Source organism: Solea senegalensis, linkage group LG9 (genome assembly GCF_019176455.1).
Source record: "Solea senegalensis isolate Sse05_10M linkage group LG9, IFAPA_SoseM_1, whole genome shotgun sequence".
NCBI classification, from domain to species: Eukaryota; Metazoa; Chordata; class Actinopteri; order Pleuronectiformes; family Soleidae; genus Solea; species Solea senegalensis.
In genome coordinates this window covers 24,833,389-24,855,580 of record NC_058029.1, presented here as the reverse complement: position 1 = coordinate 24,855,580, position 22,192 = coordinate 24,833,389, and the positions used below count along the sequence as shown (strand labels likewise).

Genomic DNA, 22,192 nt, shown 5'->3' with positions numbered 1-22,192 from the left:
CGAGATAAAGCTCTCGTGTCCTCCTTACTCTCATGCAAGGCACGGTAATGCCTTAGCATGGATGAGGTGTTGTTATTGTACCCCAACTCCTTGGAACACCTCACCTTTGAATAAAATAAGAAACCGTGAAAAATAGTTCTTGATAAGCAAACCTAATGCGTCTGTAATTATGTTAGATTTAGCTTACCTTGTTAGGAGATATCAGATCGAAGTGTTCCCACACAGGGGAAATCCTCATCCTCGCTGGTTCCATCCTATCACCTATCCTACTCCTCACTCTCCTAAATCTCTCTCTCCCTAAACTCGCCAAACTATATAAACGCTATCCAAACTCTCAACTGACCACAACTCTCCTTCAAAAACCAACATTTTGAATGGAGCCCGAGGGGTCTATATAGCTGCAAAACCTTGCAGCAAAATCTGAACCACTTCGCGAAGCAATCACATGGTACAGCCGGGCAGCGAGGCTTCGGACGTCATCATTTTTGGCTCCTCCCCTAAATGAAGCAAGCCTCGATACGCGATTCGTAGAAACGCCCCCTTCATTACTCGACACACGCTTTGAAGCCTCGGCACATCTCGTAACGTCACTAGTGTGCACCATTCAACCTTGTTTTCGGTACGTGGGATACTTCCTCTGGTAGAGAAAGGGTGTAATTTCTACTTTCGTGGTTTGAGTTTGGATTGATCTGGCTCTTTAAGTTGATTGTGTTTTTCGCTCTCCTGTAGGCCCTACAGCTACTTTTGGAGCAGCTCGTCTTAAGTTATTGTCGTTTATTGTAAATAAAACTTTTTACATACGGTTATGTTTGTGTACTTCAGCCTTTCTTCTTTTAACAAGACCCCGAGGTTTTCGTTTTTACCTTGTTACTCCCCGCATGGACTGTACGGGGAAAAAAAAAGCAGACTACGGGACGTAACAGTGATGCTGCTGAGCTACTCGTTTAACAGATCTCATCCTCCTGATCTCTTAACTTCACCTCTGCTCGCTGGCTGTGGACTTTTTTGTCTTTTGAAAAAAGTTTCCTGGCATCGTTTCAGGAAATGTCTCCATCCACACGGAACCCCCCCAAAAAGACTTAAAACTCTGTAGTACATATGCAAGGCCTGTACGTGGCACTGTAACGCTACACGTACACATAAACGGAGAATAAGATCTTGTACATGTGGTGACACGAGGGTTATTACTATGTTAAAGCGGAAGAGGAGCTTAGCCCCTGGCTACAGCAGCAAACAGCAGAAGCATGTCATCACTCACCAATGCTCTGGTTGCAGCAATAACACAGCCCCAACCGATTGGCTCGACCGCAGTGAAGACGCCGGATCTATTAGGGAACAACGGTTTTAATTGAATGAAACATGGAAGAATATACACAAAACAGCACGGCAATATGTGCTTACCTGTGCTCGGATGCTAGTGGCACATACAACGACCCGGGAGCGAGAGATCAGGAGGAGGGACACAGCCTACTTTTCTCCCCTCGGTAAGCGCAGTGATTGGCTAATCAGCCAGAGGGGCTGGGGTGGAGTCAAACAACTAAGTCAGTGGTGCCTCATACACATTATTGTAATCACAGAAATGGAGACAAAAAAAAAAGTCAACTACACTGCTTGGATCCAAATGCACGAGACAGGAGACACGATGAAAAAATCAAGAGTCTTTATTTTCCTCTTGAGAAGGCAGGCAAAATCAAAACCACTTCTTTACAGAAGGAGAAACTAAACTAGACTATACTTGACGAAAACAAAATCGCTTCTTCACAGAAGGTGGGGATGACCTGGGCAGACAGAGATGGACAGAAACAGGATTAATAACCTTGGCAACTGGAAACGGGCCTGCGAACTGTGGAGCAAGCTTTCTGGACAGCACTTGGAGGGGGAGGTCCTTGGTGGTGTGTGCCCAGTCAATGACCCGAGACCGCATGGTCAGGTGGTAGGGTAGGTGCTGGATCCAAGGCCATAGGCTCGGGGTCGTGGAGGTGGGAGAGAGCATCCGGCTTCCCATTCTTGGACCCAGGCCTGTAAGAAAGGACAAAGTCAAATCTGTTAAATATCAGAGACCACTGAGCCTGGCGGGAATTCAATCTTTTGGCTTTGCGGATATACTCTAGGTTTTTGTGGTCGGTCCACACCAGGAACAGGAGTGGAGACCCCTCTAGCCACTGTCTCCACTCCGTCAGGGCTTCTTTGACCGCCAGCAGCTCCTTGTCCCCCACGTCGTAGTCGCGTTCAGTGGGGGTTAATTTCCTAGACATGAAGGCACAGGTGTGGAGTCTGTTGTCCCAGGCCGAGCGCTGGGAGAGAATACCCCCTATCTCTCCGTTGGAGGCACCCACCTCCACCACAAACTGTCTCTGGGGGTCCGGGATGGTGAGGATGGGTGCGGAGGAGAAAGTGCTCTTTAACCGTTGGAAAAGCCACCTCTGCCTGGGGAGACCAGCTAAACAAAGTCTTGGAGGAGGTCAGGGCATGGACAGAGGCTACGACGGTGCTAAAGTTCTGGATGAACTTTCTATAGAAATGAGCAAAACCGAGGAATTGTTGAACCCATTTTCGGGTCGTGGGCCAGTCTTTCACGGCTTGGACTTTAGCCAGGTCCATTTCTGTTTTCCCCGGGGAAACCACAAAACCTAGGAACGTTACAGTGGACGAGTGAAACTCTGCTCTGTCTCGTGTCTCCTGTTTTTCACCACGTGGCACCTGGCAGAGAGGCAGACACATCTAGCGAGCGACTTCGCCATTCGGTTCCGGACCCTAGCCGTTGATTCAGGCTGGAATGAACTTGCGCTCGTGGGTGCTTTTTTCCGTGCCCTCAACCCCTGCCTTCGTGATTGCCTGGTCACCTTGGACATCCCGCAGGACCTTGACTCCCTCGTGTCATTGGTCAGTCGGTTGGACAGGCGGCTTCGGGAGCAGGAACAGGATTGTTGCGCCGACACTCTTTCTCTTTGCCTGGAACATCCAGTGAAACCCAGACGCAGACCGTGCCTTCATGGAGCTTAAGCACCGGTTCACCTCTGCGCCCACCCTCCATCACCCCGACCCTCACTGTCAAATTGTGGTGGATGTGCCTTCTATTCCAGGAAGCTGTCTCGGGTGGAGAAGATCTACAGTGTGGGGGACAGAGAACTGCTGGCTATAAAGTCGGCGCTCGAGGAATGGAGGCACTGGCTGGAGTGGGCGGAGCAACCGTTGCTGGTCTAGACGGACCACCGCAACCTCGAGTACCGAAGCGCTTCAATCCCAGGCAGTCCAGGTGGTCACTTTTCTTCGCACGTTTTCACTTTGTTGTTTCATATTCGTAATGCCAAAGCCGATGCCCTGTCTAGAATTTCTGATGCCCCTGACTCCATTGAGTGTCCTGTCCCCATTCTTCCCCCTAGTGGTGGGCTCTGTCATCTGGGACGTCGAGGAGTGGGTCAAGCGCTCCCATCGTTCTGACCTGCCTCCGGCGTCCTGTCCCCCTAACCGTCTCTTTGTCCCAGTGTGTCTCTGTCCGCAGGTGCTTCGGGGGCATGCTTTGAAGTGGTCGTGCCATCCGGGAGAATCTCGTACTGCTCAGCTTGTGGGTCGATGCTTCTGGTGGCCGGGGATGCGCAGTGACATCGGGGAGTTTGTGGGGGCCTATCCAGTCTGTGCCACATGTAATCCTTCCCATGCCCAGCCTCATGGGATGCTCCTTCCTCTGCCCGTACATCTCGGCCCTGGTCCCACATCTCCCTGGATTTTGTCACCGGATAGCCGCCATCGGAGGGTAAGGCCTGCATTCTGACTGTGGTCGATCGATTCGCTAAGATAGCGCACATCATTCCCCTGGCCAAGCTCCTGTCCGCCAAACAGACGGCAGAGGTGATCCTCAGGGAGGTTTTTAGGCTCCATGGGCTGCCATTGGACGTTGTGTCGGACCGTGGCCCCCAATTCAACTTTCGGTTCTGGCAACTCATCGGGGCCCGGTCCAGTCTCTCGTCTGGTTACCATCCAAAGTCCAAGACTAAAATCTAAAATGCCTGCCAAAAACAACACTGGTGTTGACAACTGGTGACTTTGTTGTTATATTTGGTGACATTACAGACCCCCAGCAATTTTTTTTCCAAAAAAGTGACTAGTGATAAATCTAGCAACTTTCTTGTATATCCCTAACTTCTTTACAACAGGGTAATCTCCAGTTCTGCTGCATGAGTGAGCTTCATCTAGCTGTATTTACTGTTGTCGGAGAGTCGTCTGACTGTGGACACAGATACTACCGTATCTGAACTCGCTGAGGCTGCACTGTCAAACAATCTCTAAACATGAAAAGGCAAGAGCGGCACTTTTTTCTTCAGGTCTCTCAAAACGCAGTTTCCATGTGAATGAAACTATTAAAAAAATATTCATCTACACCCAGTGTTATCTCTCCTTGGCCGCCAGTACTGCTGCTGTTGCTCAAAATGTGGACACATATTTGCAGTGAAAGTATTTTGTTCTTTCTTTCTACATATTTCCTTTGATTTGTTTGTTTTCTTTATTGACGTAAAAAAAATGTTTTGCTTTCTCCCTGCCTAGGGCTCACCCCTACATGTTTGAGTTGGAGATTTTTACACCAGAAGCCCTTCCTGACACCGACCTTCATCTGGGCTTGGGACCAGCACAAGGAGTACAATTGACACCTGTGGATGGGGTCAATTTAGAGTGTCAATTAACAATGAGGGACTGGGCACCTTGCATAGTGGTACTCCAGGCTCCTTAACCTGGCAGGGACTCGAACCGGCAACCCATCAGTCACATGCCAAGTTCTCTATCCTTGGCTGCACCCTTTCATTGAAGTTAATTAACCAGATTGGTTTATCTGATTAAGTGAATTAAGTGTGCATTTGGACTATCTGGGTATCTCATAGGACTACTGGAATTAAGCTAAGTATCACTTCTGTAGGTCTTTCTTATTTGGTTGCTATTTCATTAATTGCTATTTTATCTAACTGTGTTGCTTGACTTTAGTGACTTTTGACTTGTCTGTTTAGTTAAGGTGAAAGTTGTTTAAGATATTTTGTCTGCTAGGTCAAAGGCAAAGTTGTTATTGTTGCTGTTTTGACCTAGTTTCTATTGAGCCATCACCAGGTGAGAAGTTTCACTGGCTACAGGGGAGTGGCCAACACAGCTGTAACCAATCAGCACCTAATCAGGTGTCTTTTAAAAAGCAGCACTCACTTTGAAGCGGCAGCTTCAGCGGCAGACTCTTCAGACGAAGACTCAGGAAGACAAAGACAAAGGAGTCTAAACTGGAGTCAAGACTCAGGAAGAAAAGGACAAAGGAGTCTAAACCGGAGTCAAGACTCAGGAAGACAAAGACAAAGGAGTCTAAAGCGGAGTCTAACAAGGAGGCTAATGAGGCTAAGTACCTGTACCTACAACTGTTTTTCTACTTTTCACATATGTGTGTTTTCTCCATTCCTGTTCATGTCTCTTCTCATAGATATGACAAACCTCACAATCACTCACAGCATCACCGTAACCTTTCCTCACTTATCTATCCCACCCGCTCCACACACATCCAACACCTTGTTGCAGGGGGCCTGTGGAACTGCCAGTCAGCTACCCGCAAGACTGAGTTCATCTCTGGCTTTGCTACTGAGCAATGTCTGGACTTCCTTGCTCTCACTGAGACTTGGATAACACCCTCCAACACAGCCACCCCTGCGGCTCTCTCCTCTGCCCACTCCTTCTCCCACACACCCAGATCCACTGGAAGAGGTGGCGGGACAGGTCTGCTTATCAACCCCAACTGGACTTTCACTCTTTTCCCACTGCCTCACTTCTCTTCACAGTCATTTGAATTTCATGCTGTAACTGTAACTCACCCAGTAAAACTCATCATTGTTGTCATCTACCGTCCACCAGGCCCATTGGGACACTTCTTGGAGGAACTAGATGTCCTCCTCTCAAACATCCCAGAAAATGGTCCACCACTTGTTCTTCTTGGTGACTTCAACATCCAGTCAGAGAAGTCATCTGATCTACTTCTCCTTCTTTCATCTCTTTCTCTCTCACTTGCTCCTTCTCCACCAACTCACAGAGCTGGCAACCACCTTGACCTCATCTTCACCAGAAACTGCTCCACCTCCGACCTCAAGGTAACCCCACTTCATGTCTCTGATCATTTCTTCATTTCCTACTCTCTCCCACTCTCCCAATCTGATGATCTCATCTCATCAGATATTGCACTTGTCCGTCGCAACATTCGCTCTCTCTCTCCCTCCTCTCTCTCCTCAACTGTTCTATCAGCACTTCCTTCAGCTGACTCCTTCTCCCTCATGCATCCCAACTCTGCCACAGACACCTTCCTCTCTACTCTGTCCTCCTCTCTTGACTCTCTCTGTCCTCTTACTTCCCGGCGGGTTGTAAGTCCTCCCCAGCCCCGTGGTTGTCGGACTCAGTGCGTGCTGAGAGAGCCACGATACGGGCAGCAGAAAGAAAATGGAGGAAATCAAAACACCCTGATGACCTGCTTTCCTATCACTCTCTTCTCTCCACCTTCACTGCCTCTATCTCTGCAGCCAAACAATCTTTCTATCAGACTAAAATTCAATCCTCTTTCTCTAACCCCAAAAAACTTTTCTCTATCTTCTCTAACCTCCTTGATCCCCCCACCCCCCTCCTCCTTCCTCCCTTCTACCAATTCACTTTGTCAACTACTTCACAAAAAAAGTAGATGACATTCGCTCTTCTTTCTCAACCCCACCTCCTGATCTCACCACTCTACCAACCACACATTCAGCTCCTTCTCTATCCTCTTTCTCCCCTCTATCTCAGGATCAAGTTCTTTCCCTAATAACCTCTGCCCGCCCCACCTTGACCCTATCCCCTCTCACCTTCTTCAGTCAATTGCTTCTGATCTTCTTCCTTTCCTCACCCACCTCATTAACACATCTCTATCATCTGGTTGTTTTCCGGACTCTCTTAAAGAGGCCAGAGTGACCCCCCTCCTTAAAAAACCCACCCTTGACCCGTCTGAAGTAAATAACTACAGACCTGTCTCTCTTCTTCCTTTTCTCTCCAAAACTCTGGAGCGCGCTATCTTTAATCAACTCTCCTCCTACCTTCACCGGAACAACCTTCTTGATCCTCTTCAGTCTGGTTTTAAAGCAGGTCACTCGACCGAAACTGCACTTCTTGCTGTCACTGAGCAACTCCACACTGCCAGGGCTGCCTCTCTCTCCTCTGTGCTCATCCTCTTGGACCTTTCTGCAGCGTTTGACACAGTTAACCACCAGATCCTTACTTCTTCCCTTCAAGAACTAGGTGTCTCAGGCTCTGCACTTACCCTACTCTCGTCCTATCTTCAAAACCGAACATACAGAGTAACCTGGAGAGGATCCGTGTCGGAACCCTGTCCTCTAGCTACTGGGGTCCCTCAGGGTTCTGTCTTGGGCCCTCTCCTCTTCTCTCTATACACCAACTCTCTTGGTTCGGTTATTTGCTCTCATGGTTTTTCCTATCACAGCTACGCCGATGACACCCAACTCATTCTCTCTTTTCCCAGCTCCGACACACAGGTAGCAGAACGGATCACCGCTTGTCTGACTGACATCTCTCAGTGGATGTCTGACCATCACCTGAAACTCAATCTCGACAAGACTGAATTTCTTTTTCTCCCAGGAAAGGGCTCTCCCACCACAGATCTAACCATCACCCTCGACAACTCTGTGGTAACTCCTTCTCACACCGCAAGGAACCTGGGTGTGACACTTGACGACCATCTCTCCCTCACTGCCAACATTGCTGCAACAGCTAGATCTTGCAGATACATGTTGCACAACATCCGAAGGATTCGGCCTCTTCTAACCCAGAAGGCGACACAGGTTCTGGTCCAGGCTCCTGGCTGGTCTTCCTGCATGCGCCATACGACCTCTGCAACTCATCTAGAATGCGGCAGCTCGACTGGTCTTCAACTTACCACACTACACCCCTCCTCCGCTCCCTTCACTGGCTTCCTGTAGCTGCTCGCATCCGCTTCAAGACTCTAGTGCTTGCGTTCCATGCTACAAACGGATCCGGTCCAGCCTACATCCAGGACATGATCAAAACCTACACCCCAGCCCGCCCACTCCGCTCTGCATCTACAAACCGGCTCGCTGCCCCCTCACTGAGAGGATCGCAGAGGCACTCGCAGAACTCGAGACTGTTCACTGTCCTCGCTCCCAAATGGTGGAACGATCTCCCCATCGACATCCGGACAGCTGAAAGCCTCCACATCTTCCGACGCCGACTAAAAACACATTTCTTCCGACTCTACCTCGACTAAGACGACAAAAAAAAAAAAAACTTGAACATCGCACTTATGACTAGCACTTCATAGTTTGTTCTACTTGAAGCTCTTACTTACTTCTAGCCCTTATTTATACCCAAATGTTTAAATGCACTTTTGTAAGTCGCTTTGGATTAAAGCGTCTGCTAAATGACATGTAATGTAATGTAATGTAATGTGAAAGTTTAACTAAACTCCTAAATGGGTTTTTTCCAGGTATAAACCAGTTTATGTGTATCTAGTAATGGCATTTGCAAATCTTCACAGTTTATCGTCAGGTATTGCAATTATAGTTGTTGTTACTGCACTGAAATTCTGCCATTGGCTTTTTTAGTACACCCTTGTCACTGGTACAAGCTTTACCCTTTTTTCCCAACCAGTGCAAGGCTTGTTGTCCCAGATTTCAGCCTCTTGTATAAAGGCAAGAGTTGTCACTTAGTCGTCTTTCTCTCTCCACTGCTTGAAGCTCAGTGTAAACGATTGAGAGGCTAGTACCTCACACAGCTACAAATTGGTGTCAGATTTCACTACCACACCACTCTCCCTCACTCAGCTCTCAGTCCACTTCTTGACACATCAGCCATTGGGTGAAGTTAGCCTCAAAATAGGGGGTTTAGTTACCCTTGAAATTATATTAGTGTATTTGCCAGATTTTTGGGAAATTCAATTTGATTTTGTTTTCATTTTAAAATTGATTTCACTACATTTAGGTCAGAATGACCTGGGTTGGTGACTGTGTGAATGTGAGAGTGAATGGTTGTTTGTCTCTACATGTGGACCTGTGGTGGACTGGTGACCCGCCCAAGGATGTAATCTATCTTTCGCCATAGATTGGTACCAGCAGTCCTGTAACCCTGATGTGGAGGATAAAGTGGTAAACAATGGATGTATGGATGGACACCCTTGTGTGGTGTTCGGGTCTGTGGGACCCGTTTTCATTTTTTATTAAAAGAAAAATGATACAATTAATTAATCTTTCAAACTGAGACTTACTGACTTTGGCTCATTTTCTGTGAAGAACATATATCAGAATACATATTTAATGACCACACACCATACACTCCCCTACACATTTCTATTACATATAAGATGTCCGGGTCCACTGGCTAATAGAAGTGTCGAAATTGATGTCCACACACCAAGCCGTCAGCAGCCAGCCCCAGGACCAAGCCGTCAACAGCCAGCCCCAGGACCAAGTAGTCAGCAGCCAGCCCCAGGCCCAGTACAAGCCAGTCAGCATGGAGCAAGTGAGGAAATATGGATGTCAAAAAATTGAATGGTCTTCTCGCCCAAGAAAAGAGCCACCCTGCAAGGCTGCCAATGTGATAAGGATGCAACCAGGGCCAACACGGATGGCAGTTACTCACACACAGGACATCAAGTCTTCTTTTGAGCTTTTCATCCCAGATTCCATCCAGGAAATTATTCTTGACTGCACTAATTTAGAAGGAAGACGTGTTTTGGAGAGAGGTGGAAGGAAATGGACCAAACCCAATTACATGCTTACTTCGGAGTTCTCATCCTTGCTGGAATTTTCAGGTCCAAAAGGGAATCCGCAGAATCCCTGTTGGATGCAGAAACTGGCAGAGAAATTTTCCGTGCAACAATGTCTCTGGAAAACCTTCACATCTTTTCCAGGATTATCCGCTTTGAGAACCGAGATGACAGACCAGCTCGACGGCAGAGAGACAAACTAGCTGCCATCAGGACAGTGTGGGACAAGTGGGTGCGCCGCCTCCCCCTGCTGTACAACCCTGGGCCAAATGTCACCATTGATGAGCAGCTGATGCCATTTAGGGGCTGCTCCCCCTTTCGGCAGTATATACCATCTAAACCGCAAAGTATGGTATAAAGATCTGGGCTGCCTGTGATGCCACTTCCTCATATGCTTGGAACTTACAAGTCTACACAGGGAAACCTGATGGAGGAGCCCCGAGAAAAAACAAGGAATGAGAGTTGTCCTTGACATGTCTCAGGGACTCAGTGGACACAACATCACATGCGACAATTTTTTTACCTCGCACAAACTGGGACAGGAGCTCCTGAAGAGGAAGCTGACCATGGTGGAAACAATAAGGAAAAACAGGTCAGAGCTCCCACCTCAACTGCTGACTTCAAAGAACAGGCCTGTCAAGTCTTCCAAGTTTGTATACACGGCTGACACATCCCTGGTATCCTATGTGCCAAAGAAAGGCAAGAATGTGGTACTCATGAGTACACTGCATGGGGATGGAAGAATCTGTGACCAGGAACATCACAAACCCGACATCAAAAAAAAGGAGGGGTAGACAACATGGACAAGCTGATGACGGCCTACAGCTGCAAACGGAGGACTCTACGCTGGCCACTGGTGATATTCTTTGACATGTTGGACATCTCAGCGTACAATACCTTTGTCATTTGGATGGCACTGAACCCAGAGGGGAAACGAGTGAAGCTCCAGAAAAGACTGCTCTTTCTTGAGGATCTGGGAAAGGCATTGGTGAGACCACAAATCGAGAGAAGAAAACATTTCCCCAGAACCCCAGCCTCTGCAGCCATGGTGAGGAGGATTCAGGAGGAGAATGCTGGTGCCCTGTCCACCCAACCTACAGAACCAAAATCTGCTGAGCCTGAAGTAAGTGTGTGATGCTGTTGCAGTACATGTCTGGCACTCATGTCTTGTGAGAGAGAGAGAGAGAGAGGTGTTAGTAAAATTCCTGATCTTTTCATTATTCTAGGTTGTGAACACCAGCAACAAGAAGAAGCGGTGCGAAGTGTGCGGACCCAAGATGGACAGGAAAACACAATATTCATGCATCAAGTGCAAAAAGTATATCTGCAACACACACACAGTAAAGCTCTGCCCCTCATGTGTTGTATAGGCTAGTGGCTAAAGGCCATGTGTTCAATGGGGCTGATGTGTTGTCATGACTGATATGTTTACTCTGTGTTCATGTGTTCAGCTTGTGCACCTGAATGGGTTCAATTTCAAGTTCAAAGAAATAAAAGTCAGTAGTTTTGAAAAACCTTGCTTCACTTGTAAATTTGTTTCCACTCATATCTTGATTTTAATTGATTTTCTTTATTATATTTTAAATAATAAGTTATAAATGTGACCTAACAAAGGTAAAGGGCAAATATTAACCATATATATTGTTTATACTGCTTGTAATTGGGATAAGGTAAACATCTGTTCAGTATTTTAACATAAAAGTCTTTGATTGTGAGGCATTTAAAGCCACAAAATGCAACGGGTCCATCAGACCCACAAACGCTGGCTGAGTATCAACAATATGAACATTACACAAGGGTTAAGTTGTGTTTAGACCAGTATTGGCCCGTCATATGTGTTTTTCATTTTGAATTGGTGTGCTCTAACAAAAATCATTTAGTATGGAAACCGTTCTCTGCCCAGTGTCAACACCAAGATGTTTCCCCAAAACAAGCTGAAATGTGGACCTGGCTGACCACAGAACATGTTCCCACAGTTATTTTTTTCCCGGATAACTTATTTATTTATTCATGGTTTATTTGACATGGACAGTGCACATTAATAAACATACAATGTAAATGTGCCAGAATTAGCCAAAATGGCTATTTTAAATCTGTTGTCCATGGACCGATGTTAACAGGTCAGATGCATACTAAAAGAAGCAAAATCATAAAATATACATACATCATAATAAAAGAACACATGGTAAAAGAACACATACAACATGCAGGAAGAGAAGGGTCAGTAAATAAGGAAAAGAAAAAAAAGAAAACATGAAAACATGGCAGTGATGGTATAAATAAGATGGCGCCCACATACTGTATAACTAACTAGTAGAGGTGCTGGCAGTGTGATGTTATTTAGTGTTGACATGTTTGGTGGCTAACTAACCACTTTTTTAAATTGTGTTTGAATGTGTGGTATGTTTTTATGTCTCTGATGTGGGATGGTATAGTGTAATAGACCTTTTAATCTGAGCTTTAAATGAAAGGTTACTATCAATTACAACACCAAGATATTTAAATTCTGATCTCAGTCAGTCTTTCCCCTGCAACATATACATCTGGCTCTGTGAAGTGTTTATTTGACTTTCTAAAGTACATGCATACTGTTTTAGACTCATTCAGTTGTAGACAGTTTTGTTTTAACCATGTTGTGATATGATGCATTGACTTTGTTAACTGATCTGCGACTTGTGCTGCATTACTACCATGGATGTAAATCACAGTATCATCTGCATACATTTGAATATTAATGTCAGGGCAAACTGTTGGTACATCATTGACATACAGGGTAAATAAAAGTGGACCCAGTATGGATCCCTACGGGACACCAGTAGGCATACCGAGGGGTTTTGATTGATGACTCCTAACTCTAACAAACTGTGATCGATTTGTTAGATAGGAACTAATCCAGTTAATTGCATGTATTGAGAAATTAAAAGTGCAAGAGAACACTATGATTAATGGTGTCAAATGCCTTTTTTAAATCTAAAAAAATGGCTCCAACAACTCCTCCTTTGTCTAATAAAAATCTCGATTGTTCTGAGAAAAAACAGTTTGCTGTCTCAGTTGAGTGGTTAGCACGGAAGCCAAATTGCATAGGATGCAGTGGAGAGGAGCATGTGTTTAAAAATGTAATCATTTGTTCTGCTAAAAGTTTTTCAGTGACCTTGGATGCAACAGGAAGGCTACAGATGGGTCTGTAGTTACAGGCAGAGAGGCGGTCTCCACCTTTAAAGATTGGAGAGACAGCAGCCAATTTCCAAACACTTGGAAAGACTCCTTCTGTAATTGAGAGGTTTACTTAATTTGTGATTGGACAGAGCAGAGGTGTTGACAGCTCTTTGAGCATAACAGAGATCATGCCAATGATGTCCTTAGCTCGTGATGACTTGAGAGCCCCCACCACTCTCATGACATCTGCTTCAGTCGTCAGTTTGATGTTAAAAACTGGTCCTGCTGGTATGACGTGTGGGATATTACCCTTGTGTTCAGGGCTAAAGGACTCTACAATTGTGGCAACTGAATCAACAAAGTAGTTATTAAGAGCATCAGATACCTCAACTGGATTGCTTGTTGACTTGCCCTCTACAACAAGCTCGAGTGTTTTTATTTCATTATGATTTTGCCCTATTAGTTTTTATTAAATTATTTTTGCATTCCCCCCTGCGTCATTAATTGTAGTTAAGAAGAAATTTGCCTTTGCTTTTCTAAGTTCTTTAATGACTCTGTTTCGTAGTGTAATGAAGTTATGTCTGTCATGTCTTAGTTTGGTTTTCAGGGCAGTTTTTAAGGCCAGGTCCCTTAAGTTTTATAATATTTGGGTTAACCCATGGAACAGTACGCTTTTTCTTCCTATGTCTTTGCATGGGTGTAAATTCTTCAATAGTGCTCTGTAATGTACAAGAAAATCGTTTGCAGTCTTCATCTAAGTTTTCCCCTGTTAGTACATCATCCCAATTAATGCCCTGAACCGCTCTTTTAAAACTCTCATATCTGTTTTTAGTGATATTAGCAAATACCTCCTCTTGAACTAGTGGAGTAAAACGTTTTTTGCTTAACTTTCTAGCTATGAGAGTCATGTTATGCTGATCCTCTCTGGTTTATTACAAAATATTAAATCAATTTGAGTTTGGGATGAATTTGTTATTCTAGTGGGTCCACTTACTAACTGACTGAGATCAAAAATATTATCTGTTTAAGCATTTTCCTTGATGATTTCTCCTTTCAATTTATATTAAAGTCTCCCATGATTATCACCTTTTTGTTGAGATTACGCCCTTTTATTTAGATTATCATAAAAGTAGCCCAATGCATTCCAGCTGTTCACTGTTTGACCATGATGGCTCATGACACTGAATACTGTCCTTCACAAATATTCAAACTCCACCACCTTTAGAACCCATTCTATCTTTCCTGAAGACATTATAACCTGGAACATCTACTATGGACACAGGTGAGTTTTTGTTGAGCCATGTTTCAGTTAAACACAAGAAGTCTAAGTTGGAGTCTAATAAAAAATGGTGAATTTCTGGAACTTCGGGTCCAGAGAACTCGGTAGCTTTTTTGCACAAAGCTGATATACAGGTCAAGTTAACTACACCAAAAGTACTCCTGAGCCCATGGCTATGTCTATCACAGTAGCAGAACGGTTTCTCATATAATAGCACCTGACTGCCTGATGTTCTCACACCTTTAGCCTTTAATATTATGTAACAAAGTTTGGTAAAAGATCTAAATCATTTTTCAATCTTGTGCTGAGAAACATCTTCATTGAACTGAGCCATGTCCTCTGTTGCTTGCTAGATGAATCCTTGCACCTTTTTATTCTCACTGTTCACAGAAGAGCATTTATTGTATATTATTTTCATTTTTGCAAACTGTCCCAATTTATTTTTAGGATGTCACACTCAGTTCTTTTTATATGGCAAAAAGGGAAGCAAAATAATTTGAGATGCAAGACTTTATTGGTTCTGATGTTAAATGGCTGCACATTCTTCAAAACTCTACAACAATGTTGGAGTTAGAATGATGGACAAAAGGCAGTGGAACAAGATGGTGGTTGCAGAATCAGATTTAATAACTGGCCATGGTCCTCTCCAGCCAGTCGTTGAAGAGGCAGACCTGTGAATAAGAGACAGAGAGAAAGGTCAGCAGCAAATATATGACTGATTTAACTGGACATACTGTGAGTAAAAACCCAAACAGGTTTATTGATAAATGTTGAAAATAAAGATATACCTTGGCGTAGACACCAGGATGGTCCCTCTCAGCACATCCATAGCCCCAGGACACAACACCCTGCAGCTCACCGTTGCACACAACGGGACCACCAGAGTCACCCTGACGAAGAAAATAAAGAACGTAAACTCATACTGAAGATTCATAACAAGTATTTCATGCCTTTGTTTCTGTATTTTCTCATTGAATGCTGATTTACATACCTGGCAAGAGTCCTTGCCTCCCTCCAGGTATCCAGCGCAGAACATGGCATTAGTGATCATGCCAGGGTAGGAGTTGTCACAGTCTCTTTCAGACAGGATGGGGATGTTCAGGCACTGCAGCTTGTTCTTGTCAGCAGCTACAAGGTGTGATACAAAAGTATGTGAGAAAAGTGTTTAACACAGAGTAAAACAGCATTTCTTACACATAAATAATCAGATTTCACTCACAGGAGCTCATGGTGTTTCCCCAGCCAGCGACTTTGCACATGGTGCCAGCAGGGGCACAGCTGGAGGGCAGAGCCACAGTCTTCACATACTGGTTGAGGGTGGCAGACTTGCTCAGCTTGATCAGCATGATGTCATTGTTAATGTTGTAGGAGCTGTAGTTGGGGTGACGGATGACACGGGAGGAGGAGATGAACTGCTCATTTCCCTCGGTGTACCTGAGGTTGTGCTCGCCCAGACGCACCTCCACACGGCTGGAGTGGACAGAGAGAGAGAGAGAGGGAGGGAGGATAGTTTGCAGCTGAATGTCATGATGCTGCTCAAAATCATATTCATTCCTTCATTTATTTTATTCCCTCATACGATCAAAGAGTGACATACGACTTGTAGCAGTGAGCAGCAGACACAACCCAGTCCTTGCTGACCAGGGAGCCTCCACAGAAGTGGTAGCCAGAGTTCAGAGACACCGTATGGGCCTGGGAGTAGGGCTGGCACTCATACCCTCCGACGATCTTGTCGTCCTCGGTGGCAACTGAGAAACGCACAGAAAACCAACCACTCAGTGAACAAGTGAATGTATGTATGTGTTGATTCACTTATTCAAAAGTCAACAAGCACAAAGACAAATGCTTACAGGCAGCTCCGATGAGCAGAACAAAGACCAGAGACCTCATGGTTGCTGTGTGATCCTGTCGATTAGAGGACTTCTCCTGGAGCCCTGGTTTATATCCACAATCAGCTGAGCTGCCCTGCTCTCTCACAGTCCTGGTTGGTCGGTGAGGAGCCAATCTCTGCAGCGGGATGTTGAGGTCAATTGATTGATTTGCAGAATAATATTTTTCTCTGTAGTTCAATTTCTACTCAGTAAATCAAATGGGAAACTATGAAAACAAATGTTCTCATTTTCATGTATACATTTATTACATGGTACTATGAGCTTTTCCTCAATATGCTATTGGAGTATTACATGTTAGGACGTATTGAGTGAAATGAAACTATTTTCGTTTTAAATCCAAAAGTATGCACTGTAATTTATTTTGATTTGTGTGAAACTGTGACAATATAGACAGTCTGTCACTTTATCATGTAAATTTCGTGTGTATATTTATTACACATTTTTTTTAAAAAAGTCTCTGCTTTCTTTATGTTATCAGATATTTTTCTTATTAAATATTACATGTTGCAACGCGCTACAGCAAATTTCTGAATGAATAATTACATGCATTTTTTTTATTTTTTAATTTCTAATCAAATCTATTAAATTTTTTTTTATTAACTTTTAATCTACTACCCTCATTTGAAAGTTGCCTCATGTTTGTGTTGGGCAGATAGTACAAGGCCATCTCTATATTTAGATGTGTGTGTGGACACAGTGTTTCACAGCTGTATGTTTCTCAGGATCTGAAAACAAAGTTTTGATATGAGTCTCTGAGTCTATATGTTTAAGGAAAAAAAACACGTCATTTTTCACAAGGTATAATCTGCTGCTTGAGTGTATCACTGGTAAAATGTAAAAAGGTAAAATGAACTTAAATTGGCTCAAAAGGTCCCAAGTAGTTGGTTACAGTTGCAAAATTGTAATAATCATCAATACAATACTAATCTTACTGATCCATTTCCATATCTTGAGTACATTTATTTATACACAATTTGACATTTTATTCACCCATGTAAAATACAATACTTTACAAAAACTGATTTTATTTTAAAAGAGGGCAAAATGAAAATGAAATGTAAGTAAAGATATGAGTATGTTTCCATACCAATTTACATATATGTCTTTTTCGAGGCTATTACTATCATACGTATCATTACCATTATTATTGTGCTATAATTAAAAGTCAATATCAGTATAATTGTTATCAACACTCTCTGCTGCTGATTATATAAATTACATTGTATTGCTATAAACATGTTATCATTGAATGTGTAAACTTATAACTTAATACAGTTGTTGTGTATCTGCTCCTGGTCTCCCTCTCACTTCTGTCTCTCCCTCATCTCCCTCTTGTCCTTTCTCTTCCCCCTTTCTGTCCCCCACCTATCCTCTGTCCCCCATTTTCCTTTCACCCCAACCGGTCGAGGCAGATGCTGCACATTTCTGAGTCTGGTTCTGTCAGAGATTTCTTCTTCTGTTAAAAGGGAGTTTTTTCTCTCCACTGATTCCTAGTGTTTGCTCATTGTGTAAACTTTTGGGGTTCTCTGCTCTCTATGATGTTGTCTATGTTCATTGCCTTGAGATAATGTATGGTGTGATTTGGCACTATATAAATAAAACTGAATTGAATTTAATCTTTATATTTATATAAGCATGTGTGAGTAAATAAGAAAAAAAAAACACAGTGATAAAACCAAACAAATTTGAAAACAAAGCAACACAGAAAATGTTATATTGGTTCTGGTATTTCACATAACATTTAATAATTGTATATTTTGTCTAATACATTTGCTTCTATACATAAAATGGGTTAATGTAACCCTATATAAATTCACAATATCAACTAATGAGCCATAAAAGTAAAAATCAAAAAGTAAATCTGTCTTTTTTGCACCAGATTTTTATAGCGGTACGAAGGTGAAGATGAGGAGGAAAGCTTTTATCTTGGGGCAGTGAGTAAAGTAAATCAGGGCAGTGCTGAGCATTGGATAGAACAAATAAACGTAGGAAACACCCCTGTAAGGTTCAGAATTGATACAGGAGCAGATGTTACTGTAATGAACTTAAAGACATTCAGGACACTCAAGCCTAAACAAAAACTAGTTCGTAGTAGTGGACCCTTAGACAGCCCCGGAGGCACATTAAACATTGTGGGACAGTTCACAGCTAGTACCCTACATAAACAGAAAAGGTATATCTTCACCATATATGTAGCACAAGGGCATACAGTTAGCAAACTACTAGGTAGAGAGACAGCTGTAGAGATGGGGTTAGTGAAAAGAGTACAGCAGGTTATGAGAACAGAGCCAGTTAAGATACACTTGAAGGAAGAAGCAGTACCATATGCAGTATATAGCACTAGGAGAGTTCCCCTACCACTTCTTCCTAAAGTCGAAGCAGAGCTGAAACGCATGGTAGAGCAAGGTGTGATAGAGAGAGTCACACAACCTACAGACTGGTGCGCCCCAATGGTGCCGGTAATGAAACCAACAGGTGCAGTGAGAATCTGTGTAGGGCTCCAAAAGCTAAATGAGAACATTAAAAGAGAGCGATATCAGCTGCCCACAACAGAAGAGCCTCTGGCTAAGCTGTCAGGCTCTACTGTTTTCACATCTAGAGATGCAGAGGCCAAGCAACAGCAGGCATATTACTTTAACAAAAGACATGGGGTTAGAGACTTGCCACTCTTACATCAAGGTGATCAGGTCTTGCAGAAACTGGATGAGGATAAGACGTGGAGAGGTCCAGTGTCTGTCATGCAGGAGAGTGGTACACAGCGCTCGTACCATGTGAACTCGCCATGGGGAGGAGTGGTGAGAAGGAACAGACGACACCTTCAACTTTTACCACCAAGAGCAGCTTCACTTAACTCAGACGCTGAGAAAGTGGACTCCGTTAGAAGGAACTGAAACAAAACACCAGACACTGTGCCATACACAAAGTGACTCAAAGAGAGTTACTACAAACACACCTGAGGGTCAGGTTGTGACTAGGTTTGGCAGAGTTTGTAAACCAGTCATAAGAATGAACATGTAATGTAACATCGTGATAAATGATTAAGGTGGGAACTATCAAACTGTGTTCTGAAGAGTGGAAAGAAGAATAGAGTGTTTGTTGATGTGTGAAAAAAAAACAGGAAAGAAGTTGTTAAGTGACTGTCAATGTAAGTTGTGAACATTGAGTATATTGTGAGTTGCACACAAAACACTAATTCTTTGTATGTTAAGGTTCTGAGCTAAAGTAAAATTGTTTGTTATAACTGTATTACTAAAAGGGTAATAATAATTAAGGGGGAGATGTCAAGGTATTGGGTTATAGGTAACTGACATCCGATGTAACCAATCACCGAGGTCCAGAAGGAGCTGTTGGTGGAGTCTCGGAAACTTAGACGTCTGTTGTGAAACCCAGTGTTGTTATGTGCATCCTGTCGTAGTGATTAAATAATGGACGTTTGAGCCACATCAAAAAATCCCTGGAAAATCTGGAACTCATCTCCTATCACTCTCCTAAATTTGTTCAATCACTGCTCACTGGACAGGTGGCTCAAAGGATACCAGCAGTATGTCACCTGCACCACCCTTCAGGGGAAGATGCTGGATGAGTGCTATGGATCGGTTCCAGGTGCATACAGATCCATCGCCCTCCCCTCTGCTGATCATCACACCATCCTGCTGGCACCAGCCCACACCCCGGTCATAAAAAGAAGTTTGTTGTCAAAACCATCCAGCAGTGGTCCAGTGACAGCATTGCAACACTGCAGGGATGTTTTGAATCCACTGATTGGGACAACCTCCTTTCCACCTGCAGCAACACCAACAATCAGGTGGACACAGTGTCGTTCTGTGTGGACAGCATCATCCCCACCAAGAAGGTAACCATTTTCCCCAACAATAAGCCCTGGATCACCAAAGAAATCAAGCAGCTGTTTCAGAGATCTATCGATAGTAGCACAATTCCCCAGCTGTATAAGCACTCCACCGTGGTCCCCATCCCTAAGAAGACTTTGTGCTCTCACCTCACTCCCAATGAAAGCCATGGAGAGGGTCATAGAGAACCACATCATCAGGGTGACTGATCCACTCTTCAGTTTGTGTACTGGGCAGTCAAAGGGTTGATGATGCAAAAATGTTCATCATGAATACAGTGTACAAGCATATTATACTCCCAAACACCTCAGCTAGACTCTGAAATTAATACTCTGCAAACACACGTCCTGGCAGAGAAAATCCACCTGGTTCCAGCTTGACGACCAGCTTACTCTGTGGATCACTGACTTCCTGACCAACAGGACACAGAGAGTACTGGTCAACAACACCTTTTCTGACCTCTCCTTCACCCTCCACTAGCTCCTCTCAAGGATGCATCCTGTCACCTCTGCTGTTCATTCTGTACATCGATGACTGCATGTCAACCCACCAGATTGTTATCTGGTTAAATATGCAGATCCTTTCTCTGCTCTCTAGCTCCTCACACCACCACTGCTCTTTGCTCTGTGAGTTTGTGCAGTAGTGTGATGATGCTTCCCTGGTGCTAAATGTGGTGAAGAGAGGGAATGGTGGTAACCTTCTCCAGCAAGCAGAGGAGGCTGGTGATGGGAGCTGTAAGCACAATTCACGGGCAGACTGTAGAGCTGGTGGAGGAGTACAAATACCTGGACACAATCTTTGACTGCACGAGGACATCCTACGGAGATGCCAGCAGCAGCAGTATCTCCTGAGGAAGCTAACACCTTTGGGGTCCACAAGGACATCCTCAGGACTCTTTATTACTCTTTCATCGAGAGTCTCCTCACCTTCTCCATCGTTTGCTGGTATCACTCCATCAGCCTACAGCACATAAACGTTCTGCATAACACAGTGACAGTCTGCTCTAAAATTATTGGACATCCAGTTCAAGTCAGTATTGACTGGGTGATTGTGGAGGATCCCTCCTCTTTAGGAACGAAACATCCCTCTGCCAGCTTCCAGCTTGATGGAACAGTGCCTTTGGCTCAGATCTTCCTCATGATCTTCCACAACCTCTGAAGTAGTTTTGGGCATTGCTTGTACACCTTATATAAAGCTGATACTTTAGCTTTATGGACAATGTCTTGGGTTTCCTGCCATGTAAGTTCCTTCACACCAAGCTTAGTTGTTGGTTTACCAGGCTTGGAGATATTGTGGTTGGCTCCCAGTCCCTGAACCATCCTGGGGTTGCTGTGAGCTTCCCAAGGGAACCCCTCTACCTCCAACTTTGAGCTGGAGAGTGTGCCAGATTTTTGTTGACCAAGAAGAGCCTTTGTGAAGCTGTATCAGTCTTTGACAAACTGTGCTTGCCTTTTCTTCTCTCTCAGCTGGTGAGGAAACGTATCACTGCAAAAACAGCACTATAGAAATAAGCAAAATATTTAAGGCTATAAAGTCCCAGTCGACTGGTCGATTAATTAGTCGATACGTTCTGGTTCGACTCAAATTCTGACTTTTTGCCGTGCTAATTTCATATCAAGTGGGGGTGTTTTCAGAGCACCCCTGTTCCACATGTAATAGCGTGTCTTCAGAGAACACCCCCCCTTGTTTTCAGTATTTTTGATTAGCCCAACCCACAGGAAACAGAAAGATTAAAGATTCGACATAGAATGCATGTATCACACATATATGTTAGTTATGGAGGTCTACTTACATATATTAACTTGTTTTCATGATTAAAAACCTCCTAATCGCTGTAAACGAGCCGATCAAAATATCTCCTCACTGACGCTCTCGTCAGCCACGCTGTTTCAGACCAAAACCACACCCCCAGAATGTGGACTGTGTTGTGATTGGCCAGCCAACGAGAGCTTTCCCACTGTTCTGTGATTGGCCAGGTACCTGGAAGTGACGTAATAGATAGGCCAGCTCTCAGACACACAGCTCCCCCTCTGGCACGGTGGATGCTCTGCATCTCAGCAGCTACAACGAGAGTAGTTCTTCTTCTTCTGCGGTTGAATGTACGCAACCGGATGTGCACCAGGAGGCGCTACGGTGGTGAGAGGAGTGGTGAGGATATCTGATGACGACATCAACCTACGGAAGTGCCGATCCGCTTCGCAGAGCCCAGGAAAACAATACAACACTATTTTCTCAGCAGTGG

At 44.2% G+C, this 22,192-nt stretch overlaps 1 protein-coding gene and 1 pseudogene across 1 annotated transcript; one reads left to right on the top strand and one right to left on the bottom strand.

The window, feature by feature from the left end:
* Nucleotides 1-9,408: 9,408 nt before the first annotated feature.
* On the top strand, nt 9,409-10,910 carry LOC122774714 (annotated as a pseudogene).
* A 3,792-nt stretch (nt 10,911-14,702) lies between these two features.
* Nucleotides 14,703-16,143, bottom strand: LOC122774783 (trypsin-1-like). Its single transcript, XM_044034300.1, has 6 exons — nt 16,061-16,143; nt 15,808-15,958; nt 15,430-15,680; nt 15,202-15,338; nt 14,999-15,100; nt 14,703-14,881 (listed from the first exon to the last, which is right to left on the bottom strand). The coding sequence occupies exons 1-6, from the start codon at nt 16,098-16,100 to the stop codon at nt 14,834-14,836; spliced, it is 729 nt and encodes a 242-aa protein (XP_043890235.1). The 5' UTR covers nt 16,101-16,143; the 3' UTR covers nt 14,703-14,833.
* Between the last annotated feature and the right edge of the window lie 6,049 nt (nt 16,144-22,192).

Excerpts from the sequence above, each read along its gene's own strand:
- LOC122774783 (XM_044034300.1), bottom strand. The coding sequence starts at position 16,100 with ATGAGGTCTCTGGTCTTTGTTCTGCTCATCGGAGCTGCCT. Across the intron at positions 15,681-15,807 it reads GCTGCTCACTGCTACAAGTC|CCGTGTGGAGGTGCGTCTGG; the intron begins GTATGTCACTCT and ends TGTCCACTCCAG. Across the intron at positions 15,339-15,429 it reads GGGAAACACCATGAGCTCCT|CTGCTGACAAGAACAAGCTG; the intron begins GTGAGTGAAATC and ends CACACCTTGTAG.